Source organism: Nematostella vectensis, chromosome 2 (assembly GCF_932526225.1).
Source record: "Nematostella vectensis chromosome 2, jaNemVect1.1, whole genome shotgun sequence".
NCBI lineage: Eukaryota > Metazoa > Cnidaria > Anthozoa > Actiniaria > Edwardsiidae > Nematostella > Nematostella vectensis.
This window is the reverse complement of record NC_064035.1, coordinates 3914778-3930189: the sequence shown is the minus strand read 5'-3', so window position 1 is coordinate 3930189 and position 15412 is coordinate 3914778. Positions and strand designations below refer to the sequence as shown.

Below are 15412 nucleotides of genomic sequence, written 5' to 3'. Positions count from 1 at the left end.
AAGCACGTGACCTAATTGTTGGTGGAGTTCAGTCCCCCCTCTCGTGCAACCTCCCCTCGGCCTCGTGTTACTGTCTGAAACACTCTTCTGTCGTACACATCGACATACTCTCTAGCCGAATTCTCAGTAAAGTTACCAGGTAAGAGTTTGGCAGCTATAGCTTTTACGAATAATGGTATTATTTTCATGTAATGTCAATTAAATTGCGAGAGAAATAGTCCGTCAATAGCTGTAAGCTCGTATACACAATGACCTGACTTTGACGAAACTCAAATCTGTTCTCAAAACACGCAAAGAAAATCCATCTAAAGACGTACTTTTTTTTATTTGAAAAACGATTATCATAATCTATACTATTTGAGATTTTAGATACCAACAGGTTTTCGCAGGGTAGAAACTTATTTATTGCATCTCAAATTGATTTTGGACCGAGCGACTGTCATGTCACCTCGTTCGAACTCATCAACTCGCCGGTATATTTCAGTGCATTAAACATAATCCACAGAACAATTTGGTATATACGCGATCTTGATTGCGATGTAACGTAAATACTGATTTCAATACAAGGTCATTATATTATTCAACATGTTTAACTCTATTCTTAAGATAAATTGAATGATATTCGTTTGCAATGTTTGCCGCTTCAAACCTGCTGTTTTCCTAACAGGAAAAGCGCAAGCTTGGCTTTTCTCTGATTTTCCGTCGTTTCGTCATCTACAGTAATCTGTATTGTTTTCTCATCTTCATTGATATAATGTTGGATATTTATTTAATATAACTTTTCTTCTGCAACACATTTTGCTGTAGGTTTGGTTTTGCGAAAACAAACAACAAGGAAACAACTGGTTTATAGAACAGGTTTTATTCCAAACTCCCGGAAGCAAGGTAGAGCTAAAAACGTTTCTCTCTATTCGGTCTACATTTTTTTTGTCACATTCGAGTCCAGTGGCTGGAGAACTCTTTATTTATCTTGTTAGTTCCCCTTGCATGCACTGAAGTGTCATTTTATTTGAAAGAAAAAAAAGTACATAACTACTAACCAAATAACTTAGTTGAAAATGTAATATGTCGGTCTTTGTATTAGAGCTGATAAACCCTACACTTTATTACTGCAGTGTTTTTGTTAAGAGTGTAAACAAATGAGTGACTGATTCACATCCTTTAAGAATGTATCTATTGATAAAGACTAAGTAAATAACTGAAATGTTTAAATACCTCTTTCACAAATGTTTGTTTTGGCATTTGACTTGCTGGGGTGGCCAAGCTGTCCTAAAAGTGGGAGGAGATTGAGACCAAATTTTGGGACCAATGATGTCTTGTATTAGGGGGCAACAGGGTGACTTTTTGCAGGGGCATGCGCTTGAACTGGCCACTTGTAACCCCGGGTTAAAAATAATGTGCCATTGTTGTTCGTAATTCACTATTGTCCGGGAATCACTGAAGCATTTCTGAATACATTCCAAATCTTGCTCTCAAAATGATTTTTTTTCTTAAAAAGCTTCACTTCTATGAATTCTCAATCAATTTCATGCAGATTGCAACCAAATTTAGCCGGAAATGTCAAGAGCTGCAAATAAACTGCGTGAGAATGTTTTTAACGTACATATGACAGTTAAAACAATCAAATTGCTTAAATTTGTAATATGACTATTTGAAAGAACGTTGGATATTTTCTCTAAAATCTGCTAGATATCCAATTTTGTTATATATGCTTTTAAAGGATGTATACAGTATACATATCAGTGTTTATGTTACAAGGTAAGAACCTGTGGTACACCCTCTGTGTATTGCGCAAACTTAATCAACGTGATAGATTCCTGTGATTTAATATATTGCAAACACATTGAATCAAAATTATCAATTCCTACAAAATCTGATCTCTTGTTCATTCACTAGGCAAATACTCAAACTTGAACAAGATTTGTTTTTCAGTCACGAATTTTATTAACAACATGTCATAATGTACAATACAATATGCATAGTACTGAGCAAAGACTTGTACTAAGCACGGGAGAATTAGTTTGAGGAGGGAATGCCGATCGCTTGATTTTCTTCGAAGATTTTCGAAATGTGTGAAAACTGCTAGCGTAGACTTAATAACAGCGGGAAGCCATTATTTGACAAAGACATGCAATAAACACAGGATAATTAGTTTGAGAAAGGATGCCGATCGCTTGATATTCTTCGAAGATTTTCGAATGTGTGAAAACTGCTAGCGAAGACTTTTGAACAGCGGGAAGCCATTATTTGACAAAGCAAAGCACATTCGAAAATCATCGAAGAATATCAAGCGATCGGCATTACTTCCCCAAACAAATTCTCCCGTGTCTAATACAAGTCTTTGTTAAAGAGATGGCTTTCCGATGTTCATAATTCTTCGCTAGCAGTTTTCACACATTCGAAAATCTTCAAAGGATATCAAGCGATCGGCATTCCTTCTCCCGTTTTTATTACAAGTATTTGTCAAATAGAATTTCAAAATTCTTCGCTAGCAGTTTTCACACATTTGAAAGTCATCCAAGAATAACAAGCGATCGGCATTCCTTCCCCAAATTGATTATCCTGTGTGTAATACAAGTATTTGTTAAATAAATGGCTTCCCGCTGTTCAAAAGTATTCGCTAGCAGTTGTCACATTCGACAATCTTCGAAGAATATCAAGCGATCAACATTTCTTCCCTCTTCGAGGCAAGCTTTTGAGAAGAAACTAACTTTTTTGCCTGTGTCTGCCCTCGTAAATCCACGATCGAATCCTTCGCATGCTTTGGCTTTCATCTGCCATCTTTATCGTCTTTATTTCTCAAACTTGAAAGTGTCTTGTCTTGATCATCTACAAATAATTGAACTGAAGGCATATCAGACTATAACAGAATTTGTTGTTTCTGATTTTAACGATAACCATAGCTCTCAGCTGACTTTTACACGACCAATTAATTTGAAACGCTTGCAGAACTCCTGTATGTATTTTAATTAAGTTAGTATCAGTACTGTAAGTCTTCGGTTACACGTTACGAGTTCCCGTTTGTCAAACGGTTTGTCCCGGTCTGTTCACGAACACTGTGTTCTCTAACATCAGCTATTCGCGAACGGTGTTCGCGAATTTAGCGAAAAATTTCGCGAGCATATGTCCACATGTTCGAGAGCGGTACTGTAATTGGGGTCCAAAAGTTCAACATTTTGTAAACATCGTGAGTGAATCTGCCTACTCTGCCCTAGACATGGGATGTGATGCGCATGCTCAGACAGAAAGTCACCCTGTTTTAGGGGGCTCTAGGGGCGTGCTTCCTTGAGAAAATACCAACTTTTTCATACTTCTAAAATGCTAAACATGTTTCAAAGAATACAGCATTATTACTCTCTCATCTTTTTTTTCTATTTTTATCACATATTTTTATACCAACAATATGAAAAGTATGGGGGCTGGCAAACCCCTGTGCCCCCTTGTCTGTTGCTTATGCACCTGATTCTTCACAGAGCCAGGCATGACTGCCAAAGGAGGCTTACCACAGTTGTTTGAAATTGAATTGATTTGTACATAATGTCATAAAAAAACATAACAAGCTTTCAGAACATTGATATTTAACATATTGGCTACCAAACATATACATTGAATAACCATTATTCATTACCATAATGACACAGGAGGTCTGTAAAAAGTCCTGTTATGTGTGTTTAAATCAGTTTTATTTGGAAAACCCACTGTAAAACTGTCTATGATTGGAATCATGATATGGGCTTCTACATTTGCAGGTGGGGTTGTAAGAACTACACGTGGTGTAGTTGATGGAATAGCAAAAGCACACTGAGTAATGCACTTGAATAACCCTTTTACTACCGTTGCAAAATATTAAGAGGTGTGGCTTTTTGTTGAAAGCAATATTATGTGAGTTTTGAATTTCCTTTATGTAGTCTTCCATACACCAACCCTGCATGATCTTATAATACGTCTTTCATGCCAAAAAATAACCTTAAAATAACCTTAACACATTATGCTTCCTACGAAAAGCAGCATGTCTTATCTGTGGAGATTTTCTTTTATGGCTTGTTATGTATAAATGATTTATTTACGCCTCGTTCTTCAAATTACTATCATGGAAAATGTTATTCAACCCCAATTTCTGACTCAACCACTGTATTTCCAGCGCAGTCGTATATAAAAGATCTTAATGCTATGGTTTTAGTTAATTTAAATTTACTGATAGTAACACAAATGATGCTAAAAATGTTTTATATGTTTTTAAAACTGAAAGCCAATCCTTCCACATTCCTTTTGTTTGACCACTACCACAATTCCTTGGGTTTCATTTCGGGGACTCCTGCGGGTCGTTTTGGGTCCTGGGATCATTTCGCTTACAATATCATTTTTTTGTAAAAATTGATTTTTGTAAACGGTGATCCTGGTTCCTAAAACTTCTTGGCTCCTAGTCCCTACTCAGTTCCTAATGGTTGGGGGGGGGGGGGGGGGGGTAATTTTTCAATAACAAAAAAAATCTAAGTTATCTATTTTTTTGTATAGAATTGGAGAGTACGGCTGGAATGCAGTATGCCAACATTATTTTTTTCATCAATTTTTTAGCTATTTAGTGGATTTATGCTAAATTTCTATTTGAGTTGTTACTAGTGCAAAACATTCAAAAGGCAATCCTATTTGTACAAACAAATCCAAATTCGACCCGTGATTTTTTTTTACTTACTATGTGTTGTGGCTTTTTATATAATTAGGAACCAGTTTCTGCCTCGGGTCACCAGTAGAAACCAATTAGAAACTGGTCTTAAAATCATGCAAATCTCTATGAATAATAACAAATAATTCCCCTTCTTTTGGGTGATTTTATAGATTCCTGTCAATTCCAGTGTAGTTTTTTTTATAGTCCGGTTCCTAATAGTAAGAATTCTATTTACGAAACACGCGTTTCAGATCACGCAACAACCCGTAATCAGTTCCTACTTAGTAAAAAATAAAATTTTCCTACCTCATTTCTATTTGTACAAAGAAATCCAAATTCGTACCCCTGGTTTTTTTACTCAGTTGTATTATACTATGTGTTGTACATTAAGGTGTGCATAGTATGTTTGAAAATATTTCCTATAATTAGGAACCAGTTTCTACTTCTGGTCACGAGTAGAAACGAATTAGAAGCTGGTATAAAAAAATGATGGAAATCTCTATTAATTTTGATAAATTTAAAAAAAATCCTCTTTTTTATGATGATTCAAATTATATCCCAGTCACTTCAGGTCCAGTTTCTATTTTACTATCCATAATTTATATGTAGCGCAGTTATTTGTTATTGGTGTAGCTAGCATGACTACCAAGCATGTGATCCGAGCGTGACTTCTACTTAGATGGACTTTACCGTTGACAACATTTATTATGTTGGCACCTAAAAGTATAAAGTAAACGTTTACTGTTTGATAATTTAGCAATAAGTAAGCGCTAAATCTGCATAGAAACGACTCTACTAGACATTAGTCTAGAATCCACAAAAATTGCTTTAAATAGTTTGATAAATCATATTTATAATGCCTTTCTATCGATACTAGTTGATTTTACTCAGATGAATGAGGTATTAAGTACCCCCCTGACCCCGATTAGGAACTGACAAGGAACTGAGGAATAAGGAACTAGGATCACTGTGGTTTGTCAAAGCTTGAACAATTTTTTTTCTTTGCAGCAAAATATTTTATGAGTCTTAAGCAACAGAAACCTACTCTCAGTGGTCAGCGGATCAAAACCCGCAAAAGAGGTACTTTGCTAAATATTGTTGTTTTTATGGTGTTTTTTCTGATTCTTCCAGTTTTGTCTACATTCTAAAATAATAACAGTTTATCAACCTGTTATTTTGTTAGTCCTTATTCCCAGTAGTTATTATGTGGTGTTTGTCTTGTAGTTATTATGTGGTGTTTGTCTTGTAGTTATCATGTGGTGTTTGTCTTGTAGTTATTATGTGGTGTTTGTCTTGTAGTTATTATGTGGTGTTTGTCTTGTAGTTATTATGTGGTGTTTGTCTTGTAGTTATTATGTGGTGTTTGTCTTGTAGTTATTATGTGGTGTTTGTCTTGTAGTTATTATGTGGTGTTTGTCTTGTAGTTATCATGTGGTGTTTGTCTTGTAGTTATCATGTGGTGTTTGTCTTGTAGTTATTATGTGGTGTTTGTCTTGTAGTTATCATGTGGTGTTTGTCTTGTAGTTATCATGTGGTGTTTGTCTTGTAGTTATTATGTGGTGTTTGTCTTGTAGTTATTATGTGGTGTTTGTCTTGTAGTTATTATGTGGTGTTTGTCTTGTAGTTATTATGTGGTGTTTGTCTTGTAGTTATTATGTGGTGTTTGTCTTGTAGTTATTATGTGGTGTTTGTCTTGTAGTTATTATGTGGTGTTTGTCTTGTAGTTATTATGTGGTGTTTGTCTTGTAGTTATTATGTGGTGTTTGTCTTGTAGTTATTATGTGGTGTTTGTCTTGTAGTTATTATGTGGTGTTTGTCTTGTAGTTATTATGTGGTGTTTGTCTTGTAGTTATCATGTGGTGTTTGTCTTGTAGTTATCATGTGGTGTTTGTCTTGTAGTTATTATGTGGTGTTTGTCTTGTAGTTATTATGTGGTGTTTGTCTTGTAGTTATTATGTGGTGTTTGTCTTGTAGTTATCATGTGGTGTTTGTCTTGTAGTTATCATGTGGTGTTTGTCTTGTAGTTATCATGTGGTGTTTGTCTTGTAGTTATTATGTGGTGTTTGTCTTGTAGTTATTATGTGGTGTTTGTCTTGTAGTTATTATGTGGTGTTTGTCTTGTAGTTATCATGTGGTGTTTGTCTTGTAGTTATCATGTGGTGTTTGTCTTGTAGTTATTATGTGGTGTTTGTCTTGTAGTTATTATGTGGTGTTTGTCTTGTAGTTATTATGTGGTGTTTGTCTTGTAGTTATTATGTGGTGTTTGTCTTGTAGTTATTATGTGGTGTTTGTCTTGTAGTTATTATGTGGTGTTTGTCTTGTAGTTATTATGTGGTGTTTGTCTTGTAGTTATTATGTGGTGTTTGTCTTGTAGTTATTATGTGGTGTTTGTCTTGTAGTTATTATGTGGTGTTTGTCTTGTAGTTATTATGTGGTGTTTGTCTTGTAGTTATTATGTGGTGTTTGTCTTGTAGTTATTATGTGGTGTTTGTCTTGTAGTTATTATGTGGTGTTTGTCTTGTAGTTATTATGTGGTGTTTGTCTTGTAGTTATTATGTGGTGTTTGTCTTGTAGTTATTATGTGGTGTTTGTCTTGTAGTTATTATGTGGTGTTTGTCTTGTAGTTATTATGTGGTGTTTGTCTTGTAGTTATTATGTGGTGTTTGTCCAGTAGTTATTATGTGGTGTTTGTCTTGTAGTTATTATGTGGTGTTTGTCCAGTAGTTATTATGTGGTGTTTGTCTTGTAGTTATTATGTGGTGTTTGTCCAGTAGTTATTATGTGGTGTTTGTCTTGTAGTTATTATGTGGTGTTTGTCTTGTAGTTATTATGTGGTGTTTGTCTTGTAGTTATTATGTGGTGTTTGTCTTGTAGTTATTATGTGGTGTTTGTCTTGTAGTTATTATGTGGTGTTTGTCTTGTAGTTATTATGTGGTGTTTGTCTTGTAGTTATTATGTGGTGTTTGTCTTGTAGTTATTATGTGGTGTTTGTCTTGTAGTTATTATGTGGTGTTTGTCTTGTAGTTATTATGTGGTGTTTGTCTTGTAGTTATTATGTGGTGTTTGTCTTGTAGTTATTATGTGGTGTTTGTCTTGTAGTTATTATGTGGTGTTTGTCTTGTAGTTATTATGTGGTGTTTGTCTTGTAGTTATTATGTGGTGTTTGTCTTGTAGTTATTATGTGGTGTTTGTCTTGTAGTTATTATGTGGTGTTTGTCTTGTAGTTATTATGTGGTGTTTGTCTTGTAGTTATTATGTGGTGTTTGTCCAGTAGTTATTATGTGGTGTTTGTCTTGTAGTTATTATGTGGTGTTTGTCCAGTAGTTATTATGTGGTGTTTGTCTTGTAGTTATTATGTGGTGTTTGTCCAGTAGTTATTATGTGGTGTTTGTCTTGTAGTTATTATGTGGTGTTTGTCTTGTAGTTATTATGTGGTGTTTGTCTTGTAGTTATTATGTGGTGTTTGTCTTGTAGTTATTATGTGGTGTTTGTCTTGTAGTTATTATGTGGTGTTTGTCTTGTAGTTATTATGTGGTGTTTGTCTTGTAGTTATCATGTGGTGTTTGTCTTGTAGTTATTATGTGGTGTTATTCCCAGTAGTTATTATGTTTTGTCTTCGTATTTCAGACGAGAAGGAGAAACACCACCCGTTGGGCTTCCGTGATGCTATAATATCTGGACTTAATGACCTTAATGACAAAGGCTATGATTTAGAACAGGTAATAGTTATTTACTCTACCTTTGCTGTTGTGAAGACGTCTTCTGTAACCTCATTGAGTTTATGATAACTTGAGGAGAAAAAGAAAATCTGATGGCCACCATTATAAAGATGGGTGCAGTTAGGTCTAGAAAATGTAAAAAAATACTATATCTGATTTTTAAAGGTGCAATAGAAAGCCTTAAGTTATCTTTGATTTTGTGTGAATTTTTTTTATTTCTTAAGGCTTAAAACGGATATTGACCCCATCCATTCTGCTATCCCTTAGGCTTGAAATTAATTTTCTTAATAAGCTTATGTGAATGGGGAAGTCCCACCCCTAGGATACTGATAACAATGGTTTTTTTGCATGCATATTAACCACAATACAGGTTTTCACGTAAGCTGTTTGGTATTCATACCTCAAAAATTTCAAGACCAAATAGATCATCTGCATATAATACATTTTATGATAATTGTTTCTTTCCATTTATTATGAAACAATTGCATTGTTTTCTTATTTCTCTTATTACTTGTGTAAAAGTACCCAAGCATTTCATGTGTATTGAGTGGCTAGTTCAGTTTGCCATTTCATAAGGGAGAAATGCCACATTTACAGGCAGTTGTCATTTTCTTTGGAAAAAGTAATGTTTAATGTGTTTTTTCCATTGTGAACATGCTACATATTAATATTTTGTTGCAGCGAGCTTCCTTTTTTATTGAATATGTCAAATGTCTTTAAAAAAGCCTTTTAAGACAATTCTCTTCCACTCTATAAAACCTGCTAAATATGTCTTTAATGCATATAATTGAAGATCTCAATATGGTTTTTTGTTCAGGTTGCCAAATTTCTTGACACATCTGGTGGTAAACTAAACTACCGTCTCTATGGAGAGTTTCTCTTCGATGTTCTTTTTGCTGGCGGGATTTTGGGTAAATATAACATTTGAAACAGTCGTGATTGTGTTGAATTAAAATGCTTTTATTTGTGAAATCAGTTATGATTTTAACCTGTTGGACGTAATTAGAGCAGTGCAGTTTAAATGGGCCTGTCTACTTGATTTTCAGCCCCTGGTGGTAGCATTGTAGAAGATGGACCTAATCCTTCTACTTACAAGACCAACATCTGCATATTCGAAGCAAACAATGACAATGAGACATTGAGGAAACATGTGCAGGTACATGCACATGCATACAGTTCATACTTGTTCATCTCGAACCCACAAGTTATTTACAGGAAGACTCTAGGAACCATATATTAATTAAACAATCTATAAACTTATGTTTGAATGTGAGATCTGTCCCTTGTTTCCCACATTCCTGCTATCTAAAATGTGTCTAAATGAAAGATTATGTTCTTGTTTTCCCTAATATCACATTCCTGCTATCTAAAAGTGTGTCTTAATAAAATATCATGTTCTTGCTTTCCCTAATATCACATTCCTGCTATCTAAAAATGTGTCTAAATGAAAGATCAAGTTCTTGTTTTCCCTAATTTCACATTTCTGCTATCTATAAAAGTGTCTAAATGAAAGATCAAGTTCTTGTTTTCCCTAATATCACATTCCTGCTGTTATCAAATTATATAACCTACTTGCACCTACTTTTTTATAGATGCACAATAAGCTGATATGCCGATATCGGTATCTGCAGAAATCCTATGAGGAAGAAATGAATAAGGTTGGTAGCATTAAAATGCTCTAACTTAACGACTCCTTAAGGTAAGTATGTAAAATGCAGAAAGAATGATCAGAGCAGGTGTACATCATGTTGGGTGTTGTGCAAATATTTATATGTTGCTTGGATTGTATTCACAAAGCTGTACTAGAAGGATTGTCTTTGGCTTTCAGATCCTCCTGTTTCTGAAAGGGTTTACAGATGAGGAGAGAGAAAAACTTGCCTTTACCACCGGGGTGGTTCTTGCCAATGGTATGCACTATGAATTTCAAATATCTGTGCAGTATGTTGCAGATATAGGGGTTATTTGCCTGGTGGGGGTGTGTATTGTGAAATACCGTGGCCGAGGTCATTATTTTCAAGGCCAAGGTCACGGTATTTCACGATACAGCGCCATTGAAAACATACTTTGAGCAAATGCAGGATTCGTTACCATGACCTCTAAAAAAAAAGAATATGTGAACTGAAAGGAAAATGTTTTTCCTTTTGTTTGTCAGGTATGGCTTCTCCTGCGGTCTTGAACAGTTTGCTTAGTGAAAGTCTCACCAAAGAGGGTAAGGCTCACTACGTATCCAATGTATATAATATTATACAGCATTTCATGTGTATTGAGTGGCTAGTACAGTTAGCCATTTCATAAGGGAGAAATGCAACATTTACAGGCGGTTGTTCATTTACTTGGAAAAAGTGATATGCTTTCTCCAGTTTGAATAAAGCCATAAATATTTTTTAGTCAAGTTTTAATGATACTGGACATTACCCATTTCAGTGGATCACAAAATAAAATAAAAATTGAAGTTTTCAAAATGAGGTTTCTTCATTAAAGTTTTATAGTTAGATAGTGCATATCTATGTGAAACAAAATACAAATTTTGTGCACAAACATTTTATTTCCTTTATCTTTTTTCCTTTTCATGACGACTATGTCAAAGTAATTGGATTTTTGTCAGAAAATAACCCTACAATTTAGGGTGCTTAGGATGCATATCTCTTTCCTTTTTTTCTCTCTCACACACTCGGCTACAACAGACGTTGAATTTGTGTTTGTTTTATTAGGGATCAGTCTCGCCTTCATCACTAAGTTATTTCAGGCCTGGGTTAATGAGAAGGACTTCAATCATTTGAGTCTCAATTTGAGGAAAGCAGAATTGGAGAACAAACTAATGGTAAGAAATGATTTTTGGAAGAATCTATTTAAGTTACAGTATCAGGTCTTTATCCAGACTGTTTGATTTATACAGTATATGTTTGAGAATTCTACAACATCAGTGGAATATAAAAGAAAAAATCAATAATTTTTTGATAGAATATGAAAGCCACTTACCTTTTTATAAAGTACAAAACAAAAGTACAGTAGTAAAAAATCAATAGCAATGATTTAAGAAAGTCATACAAATAAATTGTGTAGATGGTTTGAAAGTTTGAATAGTTAACCACAGCTTCTAATGGCAAGTGGAAAATAATTTGTAAATAAAAGAAGTACACACTCTATCTGTTCAAATGTACCCTTGTTTACTGCACACATTCTAGATTGAAAAAAAAACATTCTGAGTGATACTGACACCAATTTGACCGTCATCAAATTTGATCACTGGAAAAGAAAAGTCCCCCCCCCATTTTGAGGGTGATTTTGGAGCTTTGCAGTCTACATAGATAAATTTCTTACATGTCTTAAAAAGGAGGAGCTTATAAAACTAAGCTTTTGTGGCTTACATGGTTTGTTTTTATTCTATGACTTCCACATTTTTTTGTCCTTTTAATTTTTGTCTCATGTGGATTGTTTTTTTATATTTACAAAATCTTTTATTACAGATGTTCTTTCCTCCAAACAAGCAAACTGTAGAGCACTTTGAAAAACACTTCAAGGCACATGGACTGGAGAAAATGGTTTCATTCCAGGTAAATAAGGTCATCAAGGTATTGTGGAATATCCCCATAGTGCAAGACCCCACCACCACCACCTTACATTTTATTTTTATTTTATTTCATTTTATTGGCTTTGCCTCAAGTAGCAGGGTAACCGCAACCGAATTTATTTACTTCTATCACCACTTTTTTGACTAAGCATTTCATTTCATTGCATTTATTTTACTCTGTGACTTTGTTTAGATGGTTTTAAGTTAATGCAGAAACCCTCATATTCACTTGGTAATTAACTGCCACTTATGAATTTGTCTTCCATCTTCAGTTAGCACAAAAAACTGCCAATACAAGACGCCAGCTGCAAACACAACTGAAAGAAATGCTCAATGGAGAGACTCCTGTCAAGGACGTGAGTACTCTTTTGTGTTTTACTTATCTTTGACTAAAAATCTCCTGTTAAATTCAGTTGTGTTCATTCTTTTGTTAAAATGCAAAAAAAAAACAACAAAAAAACAGCAGAATGAGAACTCATTTTGCATGTCAGAATAACATCATACCTGCCATTTAAGTGGAAATATGAGGTAAATGGGTAGTGAGTGGGTGAGTGAGAATTTAAACCTGGGGTTCTTACAATCAGATACTACTAGAAATTTGAGACACTTTTTTTTATTACAGATGATCTCAACGTGTAAAGAGGAGATGAAAAAAGCTGATCTCTTGGAGGAAGAGGTTGTTTTTCTAGTAAGTTTGCTGGGAAGTCTTTATTATAACAGGGGAGATGTCCTTTGATTAATGATTAAATACAAAAAATTGGTTTCATTTGGATTCCAGAACACTAATCCATGGCGTATTCCTAATAGCTCTTGAAATAGTGTTTTTAATGTATTTCTCACAATCTAGTTGTATGTATTTTAAACATGGGCACTAGTTTATTATCTTATAGCTATTATATGCTACCCTCATTTTAAATAAAGTCATATTACTACCAGTTAAGGACAGAGAATTATTTGGTTAGATTTGGAAAGTGATCATGCAGTCTGTTGAGTGGAACAAGAAAGAGGAGCTGGTAGCGGAGCAGGCACTTCGCCATCTCAAGGTTTGTTTTTTGGCTGGCGCGTACCCAGGATTGGCTGAGGAGGGGTGCACAGTCATAGGAATCATATGAATGTGTTTTGGCCGCCCAGGGGGGAGGGTGCACACCACACACCCTGTGCACCCCCCTTGTGTATGTGCCCGCGTAGAATTTTGAAGATGTAGCAGTAGAGGAAAAGCCAAGGGCCGGGAGGTAAATCTATAGCGTATCCATCTTTAACTGTTATTTCACGAATATCCCTTATATTATTTTTATATGCACTCTTCTGATTTTTGTTTTTAGATGTATGCACCTTTACTAGCAGCCTTCACAACTACTGCCAAGTCAGAGAAAAATCTCCTCATTAAAGTTCAGGTCTGATTTAGTCTTGAACCATTGAATCATTTATCACAAAAAATGCTCTTGCATTGCATTATCTTACTTGTTGATTACTTAATATATTTTATGATTTGCACAGGAGTATTGTTATGACAATATGAACTTTATGAAAGTGTTCCAGAAAATCGTTCTTCTCTTTTACAAAAGTAAGTTTCTTTACATTTTATGCAAGTTAAGACCTAAAATTTAAGAACCACAAAAATTGGTGGTTTCAACCCCCTAAAACAAAACCAAAAATGAATTTAAAAAAAAACTAAAAAACAAAAAGCAGGTTCTTATTTCCCGAATCACTTAGCTATACAAGAATCCTACTTGTTGGAGTAGGGATTTTCCATTTAAAAAATAAAAGTTTTTTTACTCATGGGATTTTACTGTAGTAGTCTTTTTCTCTGACTGACTTTGCCCTTATGAACACAGCTGACATTTTAAGTGAAGACTCCATCATTGCATGGTACAAAGGAGAAAACTCAACCAAAGGGAAGAGCATGTTTCTGGAGCAGATGAAGAAGATGATAGAGTGGCTCCAGTCTGCTGAAGAAGGTGTGTATGGCATCCACATCAGTCACAGATCATTAGATGTTTAAAGGAAGATTAAGCTGACAGTGAATCCCAGTTCAATAACCCAAAACAATTCTCTTTTTCCCGACATGATGGAAATACCCTGAACATGCACACTTTGAAGAGATGGAGAAAGAAGATACAATTTGTCTGATATTACTCTCATAGTACTTAGGAGAATTTTCCGCCTTATTTGATGTGAAATGAGCTTATTGGAAACGTCATGTCAAGTTTTTTTTGTCATGTCCTATTTCCCCCTTTCTTTGACCTGTTCCTTACGTTTGGTCTGGCAAGGTTTGATAAAAGAATGCACTCTGTGCGCCATTGTATATTTCTTAATATATAAATGTATATTTCTTAATATATATATTATTTCTTAAAATTTGCTCTGACACTGCATTGACACTAACCATGGTCAGTTTCAATGTCGTGTGTTATATACCCTCTGCACATAAGCAGAGGTATAACATTAACTTTGCTGAGACCGTCTCCTGCTAGCTCGAGGATAAAGGGTATTTTACATTAAAAGACATGTAACTAACACACTATTCCTATTTATTTATCTATTTACAGAGTCAGGGTCCGAGGAAGAAGATGAAGAAGAGGACTAGTTTGCTATTAGAACCATGTATGCAATATGTGTGTGGCTAAAGATAGGCAATGCAAGCACGATCATATACCTCCCACAAGTGCTAGCCGAATTTAATCTAATAAAAGGGTTTTTCCTGAATTTGATCCTTATTGTGATAACAATTTGCTCTTTTCCATGCACTCCCTTCCAGTCGTGTTATACCCACCCACCTCAACACGATCCCAGTTGGGTCATACCCCACCCCCCTTAACACACTTGGGTCATACCCCACCTCAACACACTTAGGTCATTCCCAACCCCCCTCAACACGATCCCAGTTGGGTTATACCCCACCCTCCTCAACACACCCCCAGTTGGATTATACCCCACCCCCCTCAACAAACTCACCGTTGGGTTATACCCCACCCTTTTCAACAAGCACGTCATTGCTTGTTGTAGCATTGTAGCTTCTGGCATCAGTCGCTACGCAACACAACGAAGCATGCGACTAAACCCCAAGAAATGTAAAGAAATGGTAATCGATTTCTTGCATTATAAGTCTACGGTTTTAAGCCCCCTCTTAATTGGCGGTTTTGTTATAGAGCGAGTTTCAAGCTATAAGCTATTGGGTGTCTCCATCTCTGATGATCTGTCATGGAATTTACATTGCGAAACCATATTCAAGAAAGCAATGAAGCGTCTCTACGGCCTTCGGGTGCTGAAGAAGAGCGGTCTCGCCTCCGAAGACCTGGTCACAGTATACTGCTCCATTGTACGCTCAACCCTCGAGTACGCCTCTCCAGCATGGGCCGCGCTGCCGGGTTATCTCAGCGAGCTGCTGGAGTCAGTGCAGAGGAAGGCCCTGCGCACCATCTTTCCTGGGGTGACTTATGAGGAAGCTCTACCCCG

General features: G+C 35.5%; 1 protein-coding gene across 1 annotated transcript; it reads left to right on the top strand.

Moving 5' to 3' along the window:
* The first annotated feature begins 9 nt into the window (after window positions 1–9).
* On the top strand, window positions 10–14662 carry LOC5514803 (eIF5-mimic protein 2). Its single transcript, XM_048724301.1, has 17 exons — window positions 10–139; window positions 5675–5746; window positions 8294–8385; window positions 9203–9296; window positions 9432–9541; window positions 9978–10043; window positions 10214–10292; window positions 10538–10594; window positions 11097–11206; window positions 11853–11939; window positions 12229–12312; window positions 12579–12644; window positions 12919–12999; window positions 13279–13350; window positions 13454–13520; window positions 13792–13914; window positions 14506–14662. The coding sequence occupies exons 2-17, from the start codon at window positions 5686–5688 to the stop codon at window positions 14541–14543; spliced, it is 1287 nt and encodes a 428-aa protein (XP_048580258.1). The 5' UTR covers window positions 10–139; window positions 5675–5685; the 3' UTR covers window positions 14544–14662.
* The last annotated feature ends 750 nt before the right edge of the window (window positions 14663–15412 follow it).